At 41.9% G+C, this 25,356-nt stretch overlaps 1 protein-coding gene across 5 annotated transcripts in view; it reads right to left on the bottom strand.

Annotated features, from left to right (window-relative positions):
- LOC111221680 (calcium-dependent secretion activator 1) overlaps positions 1 to 25,356 on the bottom strand; it is a 215,984-nt gene that overhangs the window by 8,461 nt on the left and 182,167 nt on the right. For all 5 annotated transcript variants that reach the window (XM_022745172.1, XM_022745175.1, XM_022745173.1 and 2 more), the window contains one exon: positions 24,157 to 24,264. In XM_022745172.1, the coding sequence (XP_022600893.1) occupies positions 24,157 to 24,264 (108 nt within the window). The remainder of the gene's footprint in view (positions 1 to 24,156; positions 24,265 to 25,356) is intronic.

Raw genomic sequence — 25,356 nt, 5'->3', positions numbered from 1 at the left:
ACACAGGATCTCTGGAGCTCAGAGAGAACATCAGGGTCTTGGTCTCCTCTCTTCTCCCTGATGTCTCAGTTAGTCCAGGTCCAGCTCTAGAAGAGTCCTGGTTGTTCCAGACTTCTTCATTTCAGAGTGAGGGAGACCACTGTTCTTCTCAGGAACTTTCAGTGCAGGAGAAATGTTTTTGGGCCTCAACACAATGCTCTGATCTGCATTGTCAGCTGTGAGACCTGATATAGCCAGGTGTGTGTCTTTACACATCATGTCCAATCATCACTTATGTCTGTATTGTTACAAAAATTTCAAAAAATCGGTTTTTACTTTGTCGTTATGAGTTAGGTGAGCTAATAGCGATCATGAAATGGGATCATGGGAGTTGTTGTCTTATGAAGCAGACGTTCAGCAGGTTTTTACCAGCAGCTGGATTATCCACAGAGGTGTCCTCCTGTCCATAACAAACACACCAGGAGATTAAAACCAGTAGAAACACCCAGGAAGCAGTTTGACTTTAACAATCAGAGATTCAGCGACGCTCTTCAGTGACACAGGACAGGACGTCTCCAGCAGCTGGGAGCTGAGCTGTCTAACATTTCCTCCGCTTCTTCACCAAGGTGTAAAAGTGTATGTGGCTTAAAACTAGATAAAAGTCAATGTTGAGCTTCTGAAAACACAACTCAACAACATATAGAACACAGGTCTAGTTGTTCTTAGATATTTAGATGTAGAAAAGTTACAGATTATAATTTATAGATAAGGCCTTAGTGCTCTGGTGAAGAATCTTCTGCCTCATCTTTATCTAATGTCGCCATGGTTAGGACACTGACAGGTTCAAACATGACTGACAGTGGAGGAGTTGACTGTGATTGTTTTTTTCCTGTGTTTAACACAGTGTATGGTCTGTCACATTTTCCAAATAAAAGACAATTCATTTCACTGACTAAAAGCTGCTTCAAAGTAAGAGTACTTCATAGAAATGTGGTGGAGTCAAGTGGAGTGAAAGTCAGAAGTTGCTCAAGTATCTTAATCTCAAGTAAAGAACAGATACTGAAAAATATACTGATCTACAGTACTGAAGAGAAGGTACTTTTTCACTGTCCACCCCTGCTCTTTACACCATTTCTGCAGAGATCCTTTCACCCTCTCTGACACGTAACTGTCAGAGCTCTTCAAACTGACTCTTTCACTTCAGACCCTCTGAGGAGCTGACAGTCCTTCAGGTCAGGATTAAGACATTGCAGCATTTGCATGTTGATAATTTAAAAGCCACCCAGACACTCGCTGAGCTCGTCAAGTGAACAGCATTGGCCCCTTGTGCTTTGCTCGTCTTGGCAGGAAAAGCAAGAAAAGAAAGAAAATGATCAGAACAGAGGAATACACCCGAGCTCTCTTTTTTAGGCTGCATGGGGATCAGCGGGGGGCTAGCGCTCGCTGACAGCCAAAACAAGCGTAACATGGCTCTGAATACATAATGCCATAACCCGACAGGGATCAAATCTGTGACATTCTAACGAGTTCCGTCTGAAGGAAGGGCCTCCACTCCTTCAACCCCGTTATCATTGTGTGTGCATTTGTGTGTGTTTTGTCACCTCATGACACGCTGCTGAACCCCTACCTATACACAGGCGACATGCACGCCCCGCACAACACCACACACACATACACACATTGCCACATACACACATATACATCTGCCGGTCCATCCCCCTTTGAGTGAGAGCGGGGAGACAGAGCGACCTCCTGCCCCCATCTGACACCAACCCACCCATCCCACTGAAAGCCCCCTCCCACCGCCACACACACACACACAAACCGCGCCTTGAAGCCAGCATTCACACCCCAGTCTTCACATGGCGCTTGGCAGGGGGGCCTGCCACCAGCAGGATCTGATGCAAAAAATGGCACACCTCTCCTTCTCCCCCTCCTCATACACCTACTCACCTCTTTCATGACCCTTTTGCATATATTTGCTGCAGAGTATCATGAACGGGAACTGGTGTTTTCAGATTAGAGGGCAAACAACACGAAAAGCTTGCAGCTTCAACTTTTACTGGAGCTGCAGTGAGTCTGCATCAGCAGAAATGTTCACCTTGGTCTGAGAGCACAGTGAGGAGTCATCAGAACGGATAAATGGACCTTATTGAAACTAAAACGATGACATGACCGACGTGTGTTGAACATAGCTGACACATACATGCAGAGTTAACAAGCAGCCATGGTAACTCATGCGCATAGTCTGTAACTTCTGATCTTAGGGGTCTCCCAGTCAAAATAATGAAAAAAGACACAGGCGGGTGATGTCGTGAGTAGCATGGGATCATGGGAATTGTTGTCTTTGGTATGGATTCCTTCAGTGTCACTTGTTCAGCAGGTTTTTACCAGGAGCTGAATCATCCACAGAGGTCTCCTCCTCTCCACAACAAACAGACCAGGGACCAGATGCAAAAATGATGCGTACACACAGGAACGTGTGTACACCATTTCCCGCTCATAAACTGGTCTTTACTAACCTCACACATTCCTTTGACCATGTGAACACACAGTTTTCCAAAGTGATCCAAGTCACAGTGAAGTGAAAATACTAAATAAACCAAAACACAAACCAACTTCCCGGAGCTTCATTCATGATCACATTATAAGTTTTACTGTCAACACAGCAATAACATGTTTACATTTCATAAACAGAAATCACTGTGTTTGTGCTCAGTGTTTCCTTCAGCATCATTTAATATTCTGATTATTTATTGTGAGTCATTCTGTAACTGTTTGATATTTAGTTTGAATATTGACTACTCACAGTGTTGGAGCCTGTCTGGAGTATTATCACTAAGACTCTCTAGTCCCAAATGAAGTTCAGAGTGAAACAGGACTTTACATCAGAGTGATTGTACCAAAGTAAACTGATGATGTTTTTACCTCAGTTTCACAATCAGTGAAATTCTTCCTCTTCCTCGTCTTTCTTCTCTGTGTCGGATCACTTGTGGCACAGACAGTGTTTTTATACAAACTGATGGATTAACTGAGGGTCTTCATCCATTTATGGCTAACTGTGGGGGTGGAAACGAGGCTCGTGCACCTGTGTGCAATTAATAAAGTGGAACCATGCGAACGCACAGCTTTATAATTCTGATGAAAAGAATGTGTATGAATATTTCTGGTTTTGTGTGTACACATAGTTTTAGTCATGAATCTAGAAAGTTTTACGCATCTGAACCCAGGTGATTCTAACACTGTTAAAACACTGAATTAAGCAGTTTGACATTTAAAGTCAGTGTTTGAGCGACGCTGTACGGAGGACAGAGACTCAGGGAAGAGCTGGAGCTGAGATTGATGCTAACCTTTGTTTCTCTGATAACTTATGAACCAGATGTTCAGGAGGTTCTGACCAGCAGCTGGGAGCTGAGCTGTCTAACATTTCCTCAGCTTGTTTCTCTGATAACTTCAGATCCAGACGTCCGACGACTAAAATCCTTCATCTGGTTCAAATACAGAGCTGAAAACCACCAAGGTGTAAAAAGTGTATGTGGCTTAAAACTAGATAAAAGTCAATGTTGAGCTTCTGTCAGACAAACACACTGACACATGATCATAGAGGATATGATGTCACTGACAGGAGACCAATGAAACGTTACCATGATTAAAATCGCAGATTTCTCTGGTTTGAGAATTGATGGAAACATTTGGGAAAATGTAAGAACACAACTCAACAACATATAGAACACAGGTCTAGTTGTTTTTAGTCATTTTAACCTGGAAAAGTTACAGATTATAACTTTAAGTCAGACCTGAATCAGGAACTAAAAGTCCTGTCAGTGTTTCCAATTCATCTGCTGAACCATGAACATGTTGTGTTCAGTTATTCACATGTTCTTTGACTTAGAACATAAACACAAACTATTTTCAAATTTCACTTCTTCACTCCCCTGACTGAGGTGAGTGTATTTCTGAGTAGCTGCTCTTTACTCACTGTGAAGTTATTACATTAGCAGCAGTGCACAACACTTCAGTTAATGTTTTCTTCATTTTGTTTCTTAAGTGTTGCTTTATCATCTTTATCTAAAATCAGGAGTTACAGCAGGTGGGTGGCAGATAGGTTAGTCTTCAATCCTGCTTGTCTTGTAGTTTGGTCAACTTTCTACATGACTTTCTTGTTTATTCACTGGTGCATAGGTGCACTGTCAACGTTAGTAAACTTCAGATACATAGGACGGACATGTCATCTGTGAGCTCTGCTTTTTTTAAAGAAATGTCAGCATGGGTCAAAACCTGTGCACATGGAGCTCTCAGGAAGTTCCAGAGGTGTTAAAACCACAGAGATTTCTTATTCTTATTTCTTATAGCAATTTACAGACACTACAACATCTAAACCACTTACTTGGCTGCCTTAACATTGGGCTTTCAGCTTGTTTTACAGGTCCATGTAATAACGTCAGGGTGCTGCTTATAGTTAATACTACAGAGATAACTCATTCATGCAGGTATCAACAGTTATTTCATTTAAAGAAATCACAAAAGGCAGTGGAGCACATTGAAATATATCTCTGGAGAGCAGGTAGACATACCTAATGAAAGGAAGGATGACCACCCCTTAGGGGTGTGCTGAGGTCAAAAACAAGCTCCCTTCAGTTGCTACACAAAAATCTGAGCGTTACAGCAGAAGCTTAACGAGTTCAGACGGATCAGTTCAGAGCGAGCGTTAAAATGTGAGTTTAACAAACGTACGAAAACATCTGCAAACTGTAAAATGATGAAAACATGGGCTTTCATTAAAGGTAGGTTAAAGACGCCATGAATGCGCATGTGAGTGAAAGGGGCTAATAAGGCACACACACACACACACACACACACACATACAGACACACACACACAAAAACCCCTAGAAAGCCAACCGATTTGTTAGGTCAGAGGCCCCTCCTTTGTGGGGCCGCTCAGGAGCTTTTGTGCTGCTGAGAGCCAGGAATGTTGGAGCTGAGGAGGGGCCTCACCACAGGGGGTACACAGGGATTACAAGCAACCTGGGACTCTGCCTCTTTCTGCCTCTGTTGCTGCTGCTGTGTGTGTTTGTGTGTGTGTGTGTGTGTGTGTGTCTGTGTGTGTGTGTGCTTAAATTTAGGGCTGAGTAAGAAACCATAATAGATGTTGAGTACTGACAGGAGAGTGTGCAAGCACTAAGATTTATCATTGGACACTTAGTCTTGTTTGTGTTTTGTTACAGATTTAAATGATAATTTTGTACATTTTGTTGTGTATTTTATTTGATGATAGCATATCAGGCTGAATTTGACAAAAGGTGTGTAGTTGAAAGGGTTAATATTACATGATGATATAATGAAAGTGATCACAGGTTAAGAAATGTAGACAGTGGTTGATTCCCTGATCATATGGCAGACAGTAGCAGTGGCTAATGAACTACCCTGCTGGTATGCTAATGACTGTGGATGTACAGTCGACCCTCACTAATCCTTCACTTCACTGTGAATGAGGGAAGATTCATGCCCTTAGTGACACTTCAGGAGTTTTCACGTTAGGACTGGGTGTTGATTCTCCATACTGTCTGACTACCAACTGAAATGTGTCCATCGCATCAGGTATCAAATGCACTGAATGCTTGTTTACAACAGAGACAGTTGAGTAAGTTGAGAAAGGAGACAGCGCACTTACAATCATTTCCATGTATCTGTGTCTCGTCGGTTCCTCCACCTCCCGCCCCTTCAGGAGACCAGCAGCAGGTCTGAGTCTGTTCACTCCAATGGGAGGAGTGAACCTGATCACACATTATTATTCTTTGGCCTCATAGTCACCGAAATAAATATTTGATCAATTTTTCACAAGCCACAGATCTTCAGAACATTCTGACATTAAAATGTAATTTTTCAGACAAATCAGGAGAAAATTCACTTTATTGGAGACGTGTCTCTGTCTCAGCAACAAACTGAGATCTCTCAGCACAGATCTCTTCTCTCTGTTGGTTCTGGTTTCACTGCTGCAGTGGAGCTGCCAACGCTTTTCTTCCTATATGTGCATCCATGAATTAAAAGTTAAAATTGAAATAAAACTTGTATTTCTTTGCTTAATAACGATGATAATTATTGTTATTATTATTATTGAAGTGTTTTTGGAGGGAAAACTGAGAGTATCTGACTGAAATGATCTTGTGCTGTGTTGATCAGATATTAAACTAGCAGATAAAAACAAGCAGCAAAATCACAGGTGTAAATTCAAACTGTATCTTTTGCTGTATTGTATTGTTGTTATGTTTTGACATAAACAAGCAATCACAGCCACGCCCACTTAGGAGACAGGAAGTGTTGACCATTTCTTACCATTGGCACTGAATGTAATGCATTATCTTTTGTTGTAGTGTCTTTGTTTACAACCATACAAGAACAACTGGGACTCTTCTTGTTCCTCCTACTCCATCTAAATTAGCACACTGTGAAACTGAGCATCACAGCCTCCATCTGATAAGTGTGGATGGATGTGTGTAGCTTTGACAAGCGTGGTTGGCATCTTTGCTTGTAAAACAGTGATTTCTCTGCTATGAATGGTAGCTGCTAACAGAGGCTAATGCTGATGCAGTTGTAAGCCTTCATTATGCCATGGCCTACACTGATATCCAGAAGAGCCTTTAAAAGACACCATTGACAAAGTTTAACAGTGCTGTCCACCCATACTTGCTAAATGTTGGGAAGCTAAAAAATATGTCATTATTTTTAATGAAGCTTGGTGTGCGATCGTAGCACAATGCACCAACAGGAGGCGGATCAAATGTAAAACAAATTCTGGAGGCAACAGTGAAGGGAGATGCCGACAGGAAGCTACAAACCTTGACATCAGCATCACAGCTGAATGGTGAAGAAACTCTCCAGACCACCTCACTCCAGAACCAAAGAGCAGAGATGAGATGAAAGAGCTGAGGTCCGAGTACAAGGAGGCAGGAGGAGAGGAAGGCATTGACATTAACAGAGCAGCTGTTATTACACAGCTGTTATTACTCACAGCTGTGGCTATTACAGCATTCATTCTTCACATATACCTGTAAACCACCAACAGAGATATAGATAGATAGATAGATAGATAGATAGATAGATAGATAGATAGATAGATAGATAGATACTTTACTTATCTCCTAGGAGAAATTCTTGAATATATATATAATATACCCCTGTCAGAAAGAGCACTGGTTTACTTCATACTTTACAAGTGCTTAACAATAAAGTATCAAATAAAGCATACTAGGTCAAACAAACAAGGAAATGAAAAGATATGAAGTGAGTGAAGAGTCTGACTGCACAACTATGTTTATATGAATGCAAAACAAATTAAAGTAAAGTCCATATTCCAAATAAATTCTTGACCTCATTCACACTTTAATTACTGTCAATTACTAACAGTTAAGCAGCAGTAATGACTATGGATGGAATCCCCTTTAGCTGACCACTCGGTGTGGATATCTGACCCTCTACCCCTCCACTCTACACAAGAGATTAAAAGTCTGTATTGTCATTGCTACACTAAGGCCGTGTATGCAAGCTGAGTGTGTGTGTGTGTGTGTGTGTGTGTGTGTGTGTGAGAGAGAGAGAGAGAGAGAGAGAAAGAGAGAGAGAGAAAGCATGTCCTGCTGAGACCCAGCTGTGTCTGCAATTAGCAGGAGGCAAGGAATGATGATTGCTGGTGCGGCAACACTAATGCCAAGTGACAGGCTTCCTTGTGAAGGAGAAGGAGGCTGCTGAGCGCCATAAAGCAACATTACTTCTTCTTTCAAACACACATGCTTACCCTGGTGGACACACATAACCCACATGTGCACACTCACACAGACGAGGAAACAAATAAGGATAAAATTGTAGGGGTGGGGGGTGGGAGGGGGCTTTAAATCTGACTGCAAGACATATGCAGTTTGGACAAAGGGTTCGTCTAATCCTACCTGAGTCCACTGCTGGCCTATTCTAGTCCTGCTCACCAGCTCCACAGAGAGGCCCATTGATGACAACACTCAATTACCATAGTAACTCACACCCCCACTTTCTTATCAATGATGTCATATATTACACTGAATATACCAATGTGACAGCAGCAGTTACTGGATAGTTACTGTAATTACTGGATATTCATCATGTCATTAGTTAACATGACTAAAGATGAACATTTAGGGAAACCGATGATCTGATCAGTCTTTTTCATTCCTTTCCATTTCTGTTGTGAACCAAGAGAGGAAAATATGATGATCGAATGAATGAAACTTGTACTATGTATTTAACGTCATGCACTGCTTCATGGTGTCCTGGGATCTGTCTACTGTCTACTGTCATGTATCTCATAAAGACAAAGGTGCCCAAAGATTACTTCAACCTTGTGCTGCTGACTTTGGTGTTATGGAAATATTTTCTCTGTACAGCTTATTCAGATCGCAACAGTGACTTGTTCAAACATGATAGACGAGTAAAATTGCCAGCACATGTATGTAATGAACATAACTGCAACATGTTTGTTTTTTTCTTCTCGTATTAAGGTCTATCACTGTCATAAGCCAATGATAGGAACTTTGATGTTGTTGCTGCCGGACCACATCGTGTACTTGTTTGCTAACTCACTCTGATGGTAAAAATTGCAGTATCAAAATGGATAGCTGGTTAGCAACAGAATCAAGAGACAGGTGAATTGATGAATTGACAAGTGATCTCTTCACCATCTAATAGAAAAGAAAAATTGAGCTTCCTACATATTTTCAACCTGATTTCATATTGATACTTGGTTGGAGGTGGGCCACCAACACGTTTGAGATTTTCAAGTGGCCGTGAGTTGGAAAAGGTTGGGAACCAATGGACTAGGTCATATCCATGTCATCCAAATGTCAATGTTCAAAACGTAAAGGCAGGATGAAGCACTTGCTGTCAGAGCCTGCTCCCGTCATACCGCTGCACAGCTGGCCAATCACGTTAAGTGTCTGACTGTCCCTTTCAGAAAGTTACAAAAATTATCTCCCTTGATTCTGCCGTTGGGTAACAGGTGACAGATCAGCACTTTGTTTGACTCCTTTAGGAAGGGATCATGTTATTGCCATAATGGAAAGGAAGAGAATTACTACTTTTTCAGTGGGCATGTGTGTAGTGCATCAGGATAATCATGCCCTCCCTTCAATGATGTTCTTATGGTTTTGTCATTTGTGTGTGGATGGCAGGAAACGATGTGAAGACAACCTATTTTGACTTTTCGCATGTATCTGCCTCAGTGTGGACAAATGAGAAAGGGGAACTGCATCTTGTAGTGGATACTGCCGTCCTCTGACTCTCTGTCTCTTTTCATTGGGTATGTCAGATCAGAGGGAAGGAGTGTAGGGGCTCTGACTGAAAGTAGGACTACAGTAAAGTTTTGGGCTCAACGAGCTCGCGGCTCTCAAACTGTTTTGATTGTGCTGGTGGCACAAAAGGTGAACCGCAGCTGACCATTGACCACGGTCTGAGCACAGCTGGGACAGCAACAAAACAGGCTCAGTGGGCATTTCAGCCAGACAGCTGGTTAAGGAGCCCGAGGAACAGGATGGCAGTCAACCCCCAGCGTAGCATCACAGGAGAAAGGTAAATGTTTATCTCAGGTCCGGGTTTCTTTTCAGGACGGCAATCTAGGTCTCTTACGAAACACCCAACTCCTTCTACCAGTAAGTGTCAGTTCAATGAACAAGAGAGACTAAATAAGGAGCAACTTTATAAAAACACAGTGGTTTGGAGAAGGGATGGGTGTATATTTGGGGCGGTGGGTGCAGGGGGTTGGGGGCTCATGTTGTGAGGAACTAAACAGTTGGAATTACGGTCAGCGACCAGTCATTGAGTAAACATACAATGAGCGACAGAAAGGCTCTGTGGTGGACAATAAAAAAAGAAAAAAAGCCGCCAGCTTCAGGCCCTGAGAAAAGTGAGCCATTCTACTTACAAAGAGCCGCTTAGGGGTGGATTGAGGGAAGGAAAAAGAGGGCTAAAACACTTGTGGGCTCAGGGAACTCTATAGGGGGAGTGAAAATGGAATAAGCCAGCAAGCACTTGAGGGTCCCGCCGAGCACCTGAATGGGATAAAGGGGTGGAGCGCCAGAGGGGGGTCTGGAGAAGGTGAATGGCCTTCTTTTTGGGTCCAATTTGTCTCTTTTCACCCCGCTCGCCCTGCTCCGGCTCTGACAGATGTACAAAGAGGGAGCGGCACTGGGCCACTCATCCACATACGCCCGTGAGCAGCTGTCACTTTTGTCAGACAAGTTAATCAAACAAATGCCACCGTACCTCCCTTTTTAACAAGGAGGAGGGAAACAGGGATGGAAGGGGGCTGTAAAAGGGTGATAGAGACCCCAGAGATGACATGTGTGTCCTCGATCAATTCACCCTGCCGGCCCTCATCAATAAACCAGCGGGACCCGACAAAGGAGAAGTCTCCATTAAACTTGCATTTCCCTCCTCTCGGGATGATCGTGGCTTTAGTGTCCTTAGCTGTTTCCTCCCAGCAACAAGGCGCTGGGAATGCTCACAGAGGATTTAAGACCCGAAAGAAACGAAACAAAATGCTCCCTCTCAGTAATTATCAAGGACTCTAAGCTGCTTACAGACTTCATTAAACGGAAGTGAAACCTTTTCAGAGCGTGTTTTGAACAGTCACACAGTCAATCTAACCTATCCTGCTTGGCTGGCCTTTTTTTAATTATTGCGACCTATGACTATTTTTTCTTTCCTGTTGGATGTGTAATCCTGTTGCTTCAAACTAAAAGAGATTACTGGCATGAAAAACAACAAGAGGACGTTGATGCGGTGTCGCAGTCATATTGTTGTAGATGAAGGGTAACTGACGCTCGTCTTTCAGAAACAGCAAACTGATCTGATCTGATGGTATAATGAGTTACAGTTTTCTTATTGGGTATCAATAAGAAAAAACATGTTGTTGCAGGGTTCTCAGCCATTGTCCATGAATGTATCATGGGACTTTTGTCTTTCATTGGATCTGTATCACATGATGTTTTATGTCATTTTACAAAATTATGTTAAATTAAATTGTATTAAATTAAATTAAATTAATGAGTCAAAGAAAACTCTAATCAACATCTAGAGTTAAATAATTGAACAGGTAGTTGTGCATTTGCTATCTTGTTATTTTTCTATCAATCAATAAATCAACTCATCTAACGAGCTCTAATCTAGACATACACTGATTTCAGACTCAGTATCAGATTTTAAATATCCGATTTCAACTATATCACCCAAAAAAATCATCATAAACCTGACTAAAATAAGGCTAAAATTATTAATACACTTTTCCAGCTTTCCATTTTCATATTTTTATTTATTACCAACAGTCAACAAGTTGTGTTAATTGTGATTCTATGTTCTCAGTTAGCTCAAATTTAAGATAATAGTTTAACGGTTTTCACATTTTCCACGATGGTATCTAAACCTTGTCCTCTATATTACTCACATGTAGGAGGCACTTGAGCAGAGTGAGACGTCTGACGGGCTGAGGGAGTTAAGTTTGCGTGTTGACTGAGGTCAGCGTTGATTAAATTGTTCACTTGCTGTGGCTGTGGGGCCGGCAGTTCGTGACCGGAGCCGGCAAAGTGGTGAAGTGTCCCCGGACAGCCAAGTGGTATGAAGGCAGCTCCATCACCCACACACTAGTCTGCTGGCATTCTCTGTCACCACTACACCCCCCCCACCACCACCACCACCACCACCGCCACACACACACACCCACCAACCATGACCAAAGAACAGCAGTGGTGAAGACAACAATCCCAAATCCCCCAATCAGCAACTGAATCTGACCCCTGCCCTCGCTCGGCTCCGTCACAGTCGTCCAGCAGTTGGTAAGCAGAGTGAGACGGGCGAGGCAGCCGCGATTAAAAAGCGCTTTAACTTTCGTCACACAGAAGTGCAATTTTGCCACGCTTGTGAGTCTGATAACTACTCAAGGTCAACGGAAATACTTCAAATCAATCAATGAGCCGCGCTCCTAATCCTCTCCGGGCAAAGGCAGATTAAGTGTATAATTGACCTGCGTAATCCCAGTATCTCCAGCGACTCTAGTCCCGTGGGAGTAGGTGGGTGGGTTGGTGGGGGGTGGGGGGGGCTGTTTGCGTGTGTGTGTATGGGGGGGGTGTTCAGCAGCATCTCTGTCTTCCTCTTCCTTCCTGCTCTCTTTGTGGTGTATCAGTGCAGGGCTGGATTTGGCTCAGGCTAAAGACATGGCTTTTTTTAATCAATGATCCCTGGGCTGTGCCGTGCTAAGTCCCCCCTCCAGTATCATTTAAGCACATCTGTTTTAATCCAGGCCTCTTCAGCCACTCTTTCAAGAACTAAACCAGGGAGGGGAGGGAGGAAGGTTGTGGGGGGCCAAATTAATTTCTCCCTATATCCTGAACACACACACACACACACACACGCATGTTATCCTTAACAAAATGTCAAACTACAGAAGTTTCAGGTCATTTTCAGCACATTTGGTCAAAAGATTGTGATGCTCTGAAACTTGCAACACAAGCAAACAAGCAAATGAAGAAACCAGCTGAACAGATCTCACCAAGTATAGAATACTTATCTTACTGAAGCCCATACATAAATGTTAGATGTTCACCAAGGCCACCAAAGAAACCATCCATCCGTCTATACATCTATCCATCTTTCCCCAATGAGCTGGGTCTAGGTTGTAGTAGCTGGGAAGCACATTCAACCCTCTACCTCCCAGCTCTTCCAGGAGGATCCTAAGGCATTCCCAGATCAGATGGGAAATGTCATTCCTCCAGTGGTTCCTGGGTCTGCTGCAGTGTTTCCACCTACTTGGTTGTCCAGGAGAATAAAAGAAATCAAAACATCAGTCTGGCTTTTTACAGGAAACAGAATTTCACTTATTGTGGACCGACCTACCTCTTCACCAAAACAGGCAAGTGACCCACATTGCTGCTATTGTGGCACCAACCAACCTGTGCACCCATACAAACTCCTTCACTGAGGGCAGTAAGTAAGCAAACCATTGTTTTCTGGGTCATCACAATGTCATCACACTCAGAGGTATTAACTCCTGACTGTTTCATAGTCAGCTGCAAACTGCCTCAGTGCACAGTGACGGTCAGGGTCCAATGAAGGCAACAGAACCACTTCAGCCACCATACTGGACACTCTGCCAAGTTCAGCTGCGCCCAGAGATTCTGTCCATACAAATCACAAACAGAACTGCTAACATGGCAAGACCCTGCATGGTGCAGCTCAGCGCCCACTGAGAATGCGTCATGCAGGCGCAACTTCCTGTCGTGAAAGCGGTCAAAGCTGTCACTCAATTGCTGCCACATAGCTATAGAAGGACAGGACCTGGTAAGTCCTTTTTCCACTGTACCCACAACAAGATACCCAAGGAACATGGTATCATAATACACACACTGTACACTGGATGAACTAACTCCCATGACCCTAATCAGTATCCTAGCGAGGATAAAGTGCTGTTACCCTGTTCCACAACCAGAATGGGATCTACTTTGCTAGGTTTGACGACTGGCCAGAGTATCCTTTCCAACACTTTGGGATAAGGTATCCCGAGGAAACTGAGCAGTATTATACCTTGATAATAAGAGCAAATGCCGTGGCCCCCCTTTTTTAAATTGAGCTATGAGTAAGTTTTGCTACTCTTATAGCTAATGATAGCAGCTGTGTACTTACCAATCTAGAAGAAACATTGTCAGTTCAGCATCAAACCTCATCCTTTACTAACCAACAGCTGCCTCCAGTAGTGGATAGCATCCCAATTGTTTTGCTCCTGCTATCACTACTTTTCTTCTACTGAAGTTAGCATGCTAACCAGCTAGCCTGGGTTCTGTTTCATCATTTTCCAATACCGAGCCACTGTAGTGTCCAGGCTGTCCTGCTTAGAGAGCGTAGTATAACCTCTTGTATTGTAAACACTATGATGGCCGAAGCACTTGGCAAGACTGTTAATGCTGACGGTGTAAACAGCAAAACTTAAAAGTGAAATGTTTCATTTACTCCAAACTGAAGCCAAGAGCTGTCTCCAACAGTGGAAAGAAACACCAACGTTGACTCTATTTCGTCTTTTCTTCAACTGAAGATAGCGTTAGTGACTCACTGTAACGTCCTGTCTGCCCTGAAGAAGTTGCCCTTTAAAAATGTGATCCAACATCGTGTGATCAAACTAAAGCTAAACTGACAAAAGAGACTGATCGACCCGAACATTATAAGGAGCACAAACTTTGTTTGTCAATTTTTCCTACAATGCAAGTGTAGCATTTTAACAAGCCCATGAGAGTGTTTTCAAAGAAGCTTTGTTTTTGGTAGGGGAGAACGCCATCTTAGTCTGGATGCTGAAGCTTTTCAATTGTATCTGCTTAATATGAACATGATCTTGGTGCAACCACAGGTCAGAAAATAAATATAAGTTCACAACAGCCACCTTTCTGCAGGGGATTTCCATACAAGTTTAATCACGATGCCACAGACACCTGCCTTCAGAGTAATTTTCACAACACCAGAAAATATAATATTAAAACAATTCCATGATTGGATTGCTGGTCAGGATTGTGTTTAGTCAAATGGCATAAAGTAAATCTGATTTAAAACACCAAAAAGTAAGTTACAAAAAAATAACAAGTGGAAACCTTTTCCCCCTGAACGATTGGTCAGAGAAGTGGGTCAAATATCAATTAAAAATGTCTTGCTGTGATGAGCCCCCCTACCCACAAATCTATGTCACAACATGAGTATTAGCTCCTGTTAATATGTCTCAGATTGTGATTCATTTCTTGGGATGCTGTTGTTTATTTAACATTATCGGCATTAGACCACATATGGGCTTGTCTGCTGTCACTCTTTGACACATATTTAGAAATTAAGATGCCTCAGTGAAATAATCTTCTTACAGTGGCTGATATTAGAAGTCGTCTTGAAAGAAATGCATGTCATAACCCCAATTAAAATGACACATAACCGTAGGCTCATTGTCTCTGGGAGAAATCACAGCCAAACATGTTTCAGTAACCCTAAATTACTTTGAGGGACATGTAAAGCCTGTGCTCCATCTCCTACCTCTCTCCTACCAAACACACTTGGCAGGGATGTGTGAAACAAAACACGCTTAAAGGACTTGCTGTGTTGATGTGATTTGAAATGTAATCTCTTCACAGTTGACTGTTATGGCACAAGGATACTTGATAGCATTCTTTCATTCTACATTATGGCCCATTGAAAGATTTGAAGACCGTAATCCTGTCAACCAGAATAAAGAATGTGTCCTGGTGGGTCACCAAAGCATCATAAAATGTCTTTTTGGTCTTGACAAAGGAGAATGGATTACATGAAGCCGGGTGAAAATTGTTTTCCAAGCACTTTGTTGTCTTTGAAGCTGTTTATTTTTGCTGCTTTCTTTATACCTTTTCCAGTTTGCTTTTTTTAATTTTCAACTGAACCCTAGAAAATTCTTGAAATTCATTGATTTACACTTGAAACAAACAACATTAGACAAAATGCCTTCACGGTATAAACCTGATTATTATTACTCTACAACAAAGTTATAAGTTAATGTCATTTTATTAAAGGACCTGAGGAAAAGGCCATGAGACAATATCTCTGTGTAACGAGCCACCTTATTGTGAGCGTGTGTGGAACACAGGTTGTAATCCTCACCAGGGAAACAGATACAATAAATGAAGTCAGGAAGGGGAGGGGCTGCCCAACAAAGCAAAGATTAAGAGGAGTCCATCCTGACCTTATTTTAAGAGCACGACACCCCCCTAAACCCAAAACACACCCACACAGACACGTGCACACACACACACACACACACACACACACACACACACACACACACACACACATAATGCATTCCTTAGCCCCTTACCCTAACCTTAACCATCATAACTAAATGCCTAATCCTAACCCTTAAACCAGACTTGAGGTATCCAGCATTTTGGTCACTACAAAGCTGTTGGACCCGTTTTTGGAACCCATGGCCATAGTAAAACAAGGTCACACACACACACACACACACACACACACACACACACACACACACTGGGGTATCTGCTTTGGTGGCCTATAGCACTCTAATTTGTGTGGTGTTCATGGACATCTGTTTTTAACTGATCACTACTACCGTCTGCCATAATGAATGAATATAAAAAACAGTATGAAATCGGGTTAAAACTTGTTGCCTACAGGTTGTTTTTATGTTTATCTGATGACCAAACATAAAAAGCTTATCATCCAGCCAGAGTTTTTCCATTAGCAACTCTCAAAACACTTCTAACACACAGAACCTTTAGTCAGATGAGAATTTTTTTGTGTCAACAACAGATACAATGCCAATTTATTTTGTCTTTGACATCACAATGATTTAAACCACCTGCATGTCACAGTTTAGTCCATTTAAAATAATATTAATGAAATGCTCAAGTTATTTCCATCACAAAATCTTTTAAAGATGAGATGTGAAAGCAGAAAGCAGTTGGTATATTCAGACAACACATCACGGTGTGGAGTGCTGCACCAAGAAGAACAGCGTTTTCTGGAAGTGCTTTTTAACTTGACCAGTACCTTGAACCATATTCACAAACAGGACAGGGTAGCTTACTGTGCGGGACTTAAAATGCAGACAAACAAGCGTGGATTAAAAACAAAAAATCCAACACACTGTCAAAGCCTCACTACCATCGGCCAGGATGAAATTCCTGCTGTTTTCCTTATTGTTATACTAAGTTATACTCGTGTAGTGTCAACATTAGCACAATATATCCACTACAGTTTGGTCTGACGGACTGAAACTGAGACACACTGAATGAAAAAATTAATGATAAAATGGGACATATAGAAAAACAACTCTGCCTCTGAACGTGAAATTAAGCACTAATGAACCATGTCGTGTGTTTATTTGTTCTTAACCAGATAAAAAGACAAGAGGGAGATGGAGAGAGAGAGAGAGGGAGTAATAGATTTTAAAAATTGCGGAGTGACAAGAAAAGCACATCAGAGCTGCAGAGAGCAGTCAGAGACACCTTCGTCGGCCTCTGCGATGCCGTAGGGAGAACTGATAGAGAATGACAACGAAGAGAAGCCAGGGTGAGATGAATCCCGGCAGAAATGCTCTTGTGAAGGAAAAGAGGATACATGGCGAGGCAGTGGGTCAAGACGCAGCAACAAACAGCAAACATCCAGCACCGGACACCTTTCTGTCACCCTCTGTCAGGACAAGCACGGAGGGAGAGGACAGGAGACGGATCACACCTCAAGGCCTCGACTCAACACAAAGGCATGAACAGATAGATGCGGCTGTATACAGACTGTTCATTCTGCAGAGACTGGACAGTGAACACGCACAGTCAGTCAGGAGGAAGAGGTGACAGTCTGATAGAGGATTACACTTCAGACCTCATTCTAATACAAATGATGACAGCTGCAGCTATTTTTATTTTTTTTTATGATTAATGAAGATATTGATTATTTTACAACTGTCATATGAATTATTTTAAGGATACCCATACGCAAATGTAATATATGTACATATATTGAATTTCTACATATTTATATATGTACATATAAAATAAATATGTAAAAATTATATATGGAACCTATTAGAAAATGAAAAAAATTTAATATATTGACATATACAGTATGTCTAGCCCATACAAATATATATATTTATGTATGCTTATATTGTAGACATATGTTACATAAATATATCCATATTCATATCCATCTTAAAGCCTGACAGCATATGTTGATATTATATACAGTGAGGTCCAAAAGTCTGAGACGATGTTTGAAATTAATGAGAAATTAATAAGAAAATAATATATAAATTAAATAGAATGTTTATGTGTGTTGTTTTAATAAACTTGTTTACATAAATTAAATATATATTCTTAACATATATGGTCACAACATGTCATATATAACTTCATAATATAAATAGTATTAATATATGTGCATATACAAATTTTACTATGGGTATTTCATATATGTTAGAAATGTATATTTTCATTATATCCAGAGGATGTATATGGCAGCATCATTCTTGATATGGAGACATATATGTCTTATATTATATTTCTGTATGGGTAAATTTGGTTTTATTTACACTTGCACAAATTAGAATAGAAGAAACAAATGTTTTGGATGAGCTGAAGGGAGGAGGCCGCTGTCTGTGTTGCTCCTGGATAAAGTCACAAGACCAACACCACTTCTTTAGATCAGTCAAGTTTAGAAAGATTCAGAGTTGTAGAAAACATGTTTGTGCAGTTGTCTTCACTTGGAGATCAAAGACTTTCCTCAGTAATCTTTTAATCCAGATTACTATACAGACAGCATCCTTACTGTGTACGGAGCATTCAGAAAGTATTCAGACCCCTTCACTTTTAAAATAGCTAAATTTGCTAAAATCTTTTAAATTCATTTTTTTCCTCATCAGTCTATACTCAATCCCCCATAATGACAAAGTGAAAACTGAATTTCAGACATTTTTTGCGAATGTCTTAATTGGAGAAACTATAATATCACAAGTATTTGGACACTTTACTTTACACATCTGGATTTGGGGATTATCTGCCGCTCTTCTCTGCAGATCCTCTCAGACTCTGTCAGGTTGATGGGGGCGTCAGTGGACAGACATTTTCAGGTCTCTCCAGATGTTGCATTGGGTTGAAGTCAGGGCTCTGGCTGGGCCACTCACGGACATCCACAGAGTTGTCCCTAAGCCTCTGCTGTGTTTTCTTGGCTGTGAGCTCAGGGTCATTGTCCTGTTGGAAGGTGAGCCTTCAGCCCAGACTGAGGTCCTGAGCTCTGGACCAGGTTTTCATTAAGGATATCTTCGTACTTTGCTCTGTTCATCTGTCTCTCAGCCCTGAGCAGATGATCTCCCTGTCCCTGCTGCTGAAAAACACCCCCACAGCCTGATGCTGCCTCCACCATGCTTCTCTGTTGGGATCAGGCAGGTGATGAGCGGTGCCTGGTTTCCTCCAGACATGATGTTTAGAACTGAGACCAAACAGTTCAGTGGTTTCATCAGACCAGAGAATCTGGATCCTCACAGTCTCAGAGTCCTTTAGCTGCTTTTCTACAAACTGTCACTGAGGAGAGGCTTCGTCTGGACGCTCTGACATGAAGCCCTGATCGGTGGAGAGCTGCAGTGATGCTTCTCTTTCTGGAAGTTTCTCCGTCTCCACATGGGATCTCTGGAGCTCAGAGAGAGCATCAGGGTCCTGGCCTCCTCTCTTCTCCCTGATGTCTCAGTTAATCCAGGTCCAGCTCTAGAGGAGTCCTGGTTGTTCCAGACTTCTTCATGTCAGAGTGATGGAAATTCTCAGGAACCTTCAGTTTTTGAGGCTCGACACAATCCTATCTCTGCAGCAGCTCCTTCCTTTTTGCTCTGATCTGCATTGTCAGCTGTGAGGCCTGATATAGACAGGTGTGTGTCTTTACACATCATGTCCAATCAGCTGGGTTTACCACAGGTGGAACCATATCAAGGTGTAGAAAGATCTCAGAGATGATCCAGAGAAATGGAGGAACCTGAGCTAAACTTACAGAGAGAGTCATAGCAAAATGTCTTAAAGTTAAAGTAACTTTTCTGCATTCAAATGTTTAAAAACAACTACATCATATCCTCTATGATCATGTGTCAGTGTGTTTGTCTGACAGAAGCTCAACATTGACTTTTATCTAGTTTTAAGCCACATACACTTTTTACACCTTGGTGGTTTTAAGCTCTGTATTTGAACCAGATGAAGGATTTTAGTCGTTGGACGTCTGGATCTGAAGTTATCAGAGAAACAAGCTGAGGAAATTTTATTTTAGTACTTTTTTCTGGTATTTTTTGCTTTTATTCAGATCACTACAGTGAGAGAGACAGGAAAGTAAGGGAGAGAGAGAGAAAGGCCACAGGTCGGACTGGAATTTGGGCCACTGCAGGTAGGACTAAGCCTTTGTGGTACATACTCTACCAGGTGAGCAACTGGGGCACCACAAATCTCAGATTTTTAAAGTCAAACTGTTTTCTGAGTGTTTCTACAGGTTTTAATCCCCTGGTGTGTTTGTTATGGAGAGGAGGACACCTCTGTGGATAATCCAGCTGCTGGTAGAAACCTCCTGAACGTCTGCTTCATAAGTTATCAGAGAAACAATCAGAACAAAGGTTAGCATCAATCTCAGCTCCAGCTCTTCCCTGAGTCTCTGTCCTCCGTACAGCGTCACTCAAACTCTGACTTTAAATGTCAGACTGCTTTATTCAGTGTTTTAACAGTCTGTTTGATTTCCTCAACCACTCACACTGAAGGCATCCAAACTTGGAGGAGCTTATGGTAACGGTGGTGAAAACAGGAACTTCCATGATCCTACACTATTTTATGACGTCACCCAACGCTGTCTTTTCTTATTGTTTGGATCGAGAGACTCCTAAAGGCAGAAGTTACAGACTTTACGTTGAATGGTCACCTTGTCATAATGGGTAATTGCACACATCTGCACCAGTTGTTTTCTATATAAAGTTAACTCCCACACCTGTAGCACCCTACTTCCAGTGTGAGCTTTGGCGGGCATTTGTTACACTGTAAACCAACTTACAACAAAACGATTAAGCAATCCCTTAAATGTGCCGGCTCTGTCTATTCACCGACTAATCCACAACTCACAAGCCTCAGCTTTAACGCTGTTTTAACAGTAGCTGATGAGACGACCTTTTTGTGTGTCCTGAAAAAGAAAATGTGGACAGAATCTGTGGTTGGTTGGTGGCTGCCTGTAAACACGAAGCTAAGCCATTTCACAAAGTGATCTTTTGTGCCTCTTTTTCAGTTGATTAACTGTTGTTTGCTGACTCGGAAAGAGAGAGCACCACTAAGGATAATCCCTCCTCAACATCAGCACACACTGCACAGAAACGCCACGAGACAAAAGGAGCAAACGCAGAAGAGAGTAGAGGACGGCTGCATACAAACACAAGAGGCTGACTCTGAAAAGAGAAGCAGAGATGGATCCGCAGCTCATTATGCAACTCATCGTGTTGCAGGGATTGTTTTAGCACGTTTTGGGGAGAAAACATCCAGTCTGACCTCAGAGGAGGCTCAGCAGCGAGGCTTAAAGATTTACTGATTGTTTTGATGTTACTTGACCTCATCTCACATAATGGAGACAAACAGTGTCGTGGGACTGTTTTGCAAGTTGATTACAGCTCGGGCTGATTACAGTTTGTCAGACTAATGCATCAGTACAGTCGGCCTCACAAAGTGACTTGCAGAGAGCCAAAAAGACCTGGACCAGCAGGAGATGTTGGCAGAATGTTGAGCATGAGTAATGTCCTACTAACTGTGATGGTTAAAGGAGCGTTAGTATTTTTAGACTCAGCTGCACATTCATCAAAACAAACCCTTTTTTTTTAGTTGAGATCCAAAAGAGACCAACTGATTCAGAGAACATTTAAAAAGTATGTCCAAAATATCTAAACTATCACCATTTGATTGATATGACAACAACTGTGTTGGACATGACAAAGTCCTCCAAACAAATAAAAAGGTCATTTGTCATTGCTCTCCAACATGACCCACATGAGTGTTTTGTGATCTGCTACCACTGTGGTTAACAGCTGGTTGGGTTTAAACAACTGAATCCACTGGTTTTAGGTGAGGGGACAGATTGTGGTCATGGTAAAAAGAAACACTGAAAATGTAAAATGGTATTTGCACAAACAAGAAATGCAGTATTTTTCTGCCAAGGACAGTCTACAAGTAGCAGATACACAATATGTGACAAGACTAGGTCCAAACCTAGTATATGTCTGGACCACCTACAGTCAAATCCTGATTTTAATAACTGTGACTTCGTCTGACAAAATCACCAAACATATGAATGAAAGACAAAGACTGAGCTGTGATTTCAGCTGGATTTACTGTGACATGATAACAAGAAATTAGAAGAGAGAGGGCAAGAGAAAGAGAGAGAGAGAGAGAGTGAGAGAGAGAGAGGATGACACGCAGCAAAGGGCCACAGGCCAGACTCTAGCCCAGGTGAACCACTGGGGCCAGAGACAGATTATCTTTCTTATTCAGTGTCTCACACAGAGCACAGCCTCCGTCTGGATCCACAATAATTTATTCTTTATTTACTTCAACTCCAGAACGTCACAGACTTTTATTAGAGGCAGGTCTTTATGTCTAACTCCCTCTGTTTGATATGTAGAGTTGGTCATAGTCGTTAGTACGAAGCTTCGTTACCGATGACTTCTCTCTCCCTCCCTCCCTCTCTCCTGCTCTCTCTGCTGAGTGTGTCTTATGTTTAGTTATTCCTCTGCCTCCTTCAGTAATAATGATACATGGAATGAAAGTAGTTTATTTGCTGTAATGGAGGTGAGGCTCAGTGTATTCAAGTGCTCCTCCTCTTCCCTGCAGTTCCTGGGCGGCCAGGAAACGATAGCCGCTCAGTAGACTGCCTGTATCAAGAGGTATAGCCCTGAGCAGTTGGCATCCATACAAGGTCCAGTCATGAACCAGTAAACAGTCTGTTTGAAAAAAAACAGACAATGAGCTGAGGCTGACCAGTGGTGGAAATATGATCAGTCAGCACCATTCGCAATTATAGGGCTGGCCCTACTGTTGCAGTCCAGACAAAAAGTCCTTCTATGTGAAAAATACAGTATGTGTGAAATTGTAGAAAAGTTCAGGTAAGTGTCCCAGGGGTGACCTGACAGCCAAAAAGTTAGGGCGCATACCACATGGGCTCACATGCCCTCAGCAGTCCCCAGTTCAACTCCCGGTTGGCCAGACCATTTACTACATGTCATTCCCCACTACTCTCTCCCTGAATTTCCACTGCTCCACTGCTGCTGTTTAATAAAGGCATAAAACGCCAAATGTTCTCAGCTACTGGAAATACTCTGTTTGGGTCCTTGGGTGGAGCATGCAGGAGGCAGGACATGATGGAAAAATTATGCTGAAATCACACATCCTAAAAAAAAAGGTTGATGGCTTAGGCCACAGCTCCTCACCAAGAGAAGTTCCCAAATCTCGTTGTCTCTCCAGTTACAGATTTTCATTGGCGTCCTTGTGTGAATGACCCTTCCTCTTCATCTGGGATGTTTTTATTCTTCCGGTTTCACATCAGGTGCATGATAGGAACGTAATCAACACACCCGCTTGCTCACTGTGAAGTCCATTTTACGTCAGCCCCAACTGATTTGGACATTTGTTTTTTCACATACAGCTTCTCCATGTAATGTCTATATAACTGTAGTGTTGCGGTGCATGTGAGTGCATGGGAAAGCATCAATAGTGACTGCTGCGCTTCATGTCCTCGCTGTCTCCTGATAGTCGATGAGTGGAAGGACAAGTTGAGAAGAACCCAAGTCTTGTTTTATTTGCCTCACAGTACACAGAGCAATGCAGGGACAGCAGTGTGCCTGTAAACTTTATAAAAACGTGTTTTGTATCTAAAGGACCGAACCACAAAACTATGATGGAGGCAAAGACAGACAATGGAAGATGGAATCCGAGGGCAGCATAACACTGGACAGGGTGAGGCAGGGCAGCTCCTGGTAGCGCTGTCAGCAGCCTGACATAGTAGAACCTCTGTGGCGAGGTAGGATTTCATAACAGAACATTAACTTTCACTGGGTGTGTGGAAATGTCACGTTTTAATATCCACGATGAACAAAGACACAAAATATGAGTAAGTAAAACATGACTCATTAAAATAACAAAAAATATCGATGAGACAAAACCTGCAGCACTGAAGCTGCTCTGTAACTTTTAATTCTCTTATTTACTCTGTTGCATGATGTTTTAGTTTAGTTTCTATTTTACTTTGTTTCAATCAGCTTAAATTTTATTTTATTTTGTGTTTTTATTTTTTCATGTGTTGTCTTTGAATTGCCTTGTTGAAATGTGCTATACAAATAAATGTGCACACAGATGATTTCTGTGCCATTCGAATGTGGGCGCAACAATTTACTGCTATCATCAATCATGCTTTTTGGAAGATCTATTATTGTGCAGTACTGAAAAATTTTTCTATAACTTTTTCTATCACTCTATTTAGATTCAGTTTAGTAGATTTCAAGCAGTTATTTCCTGGATGTAGTCATAGGGCGCCGCCCCCACCCCACACCCCTGCCCCCTTGGTGGAGGAAAGGGAGGTGCTGCGGTTTACTTACATCAAATAATCTCTCTATGTACACCTCCTCATTGACCTTCTCCCGCAGCATGTCCTGGGAGTGACGGACAAACGTTACATAACCGTCAGCAACATCCATCCCTGGCTTCTGCAAGAGACAGGGGAGAGAGAGAGAGCTGCTCAACCAACTGGTGAAGTACTGACATATTATTTCATACAGTTCTAATGAAATTATATTTACCAAATACATATCAATAGGAGCTGGTGATCCAGTCAGTAAACTCACAGTTCAAACTTCATTTTGAAGGGTAGTGAGGACCCTGACATTTCCCAAGATTCCAAGTATGTCAAGCTGAATTTTGAGGAGTGAAAGATGTGTAGAAAATTCCCATTTGATGGAAATCACAGAGAATTCGGTTTGAATATTTCACTCAGTGTTTAAACGCTATAGCTTCAATTAAGAGCTAAAATGAGCTGATACAGGACATGCATGATACTGTCAGACAAGTCATTTTCCAGCCTTAATGACACTTACCTGGATGTAATGTGGTTTAGTCATAGATCATTTTGATAATTCACTAGAAATGCAGAGGGATTTGTAAAAATGTTTGTTCGTTGTCATTTTATTCACATTATAAAACAGCACCAACAAACTATCAAAAAATGCTTTTTGAGTGTCTCTTAAGATGTTAAGATGTTGCTAAGACAGTGGCGTGTGGTGACTTTCACAAACAGGCAAGCAGAGCCGAGCAGCCAATCCTGTACTTCATGACAGCAGCAGCAGCAAATCATTTTGTGCTGCCTGTCTGAATTTTGCTATTCTCTGTCTGGACATCTCCATCTTTCTCCTTCCTGCTGAACAAGTTTTAGGAATATTCTTCTGAACTGACAGTAAACATATCAAATGTGTAGTATGGAGGAAAATATCACTTCTATAGTAATCTTCAAAATATTCACTTAACTGACAATGACTCACTGAAGTGACAGTGAAGAGTCTGTTAACTTTTCCCATCTCATGTCTGGACTGTAGATGAAGAACATGGGATATGCAGGAACTTAGGTCTTGAGGAGTTGCGGGATTTATTTACTGACAGCCTAAAGTGCACATACGTCGCACTGTATGTTCACAGCTATACTGCTAACTGCTAACTAACAAGCTAACTCTCTGGTCTGGTCAGCAGCATCACCTCTCTCTCTCTCTCTCTCTCTCTCTCTCCGCACACAACCTACGTACTAATTG

The sequence above is a fragment of the Seriola dumerili genome, unplaced genomic scaffold (assembly GCF_002260705.1).
Source record: "Seriola dumerili isolate Sdu_G_001 unplaced genomic scaffold, Sdu_1.0 BDQW01000088.1, whole genome shotgun sequence".
In the NCBI taxonomy this organism is placed as follows: Eukaryota; Metazoa; Chordata; class Actinopteri; order Carangiformes; family Carangidae; genus Seriola; species Seriola dumerili.
The sequence above is the reverse complement of the archived record's forward strand: the minus strand, read 5'-3'. Positions and strand labels throughout refer to the sequence as shown.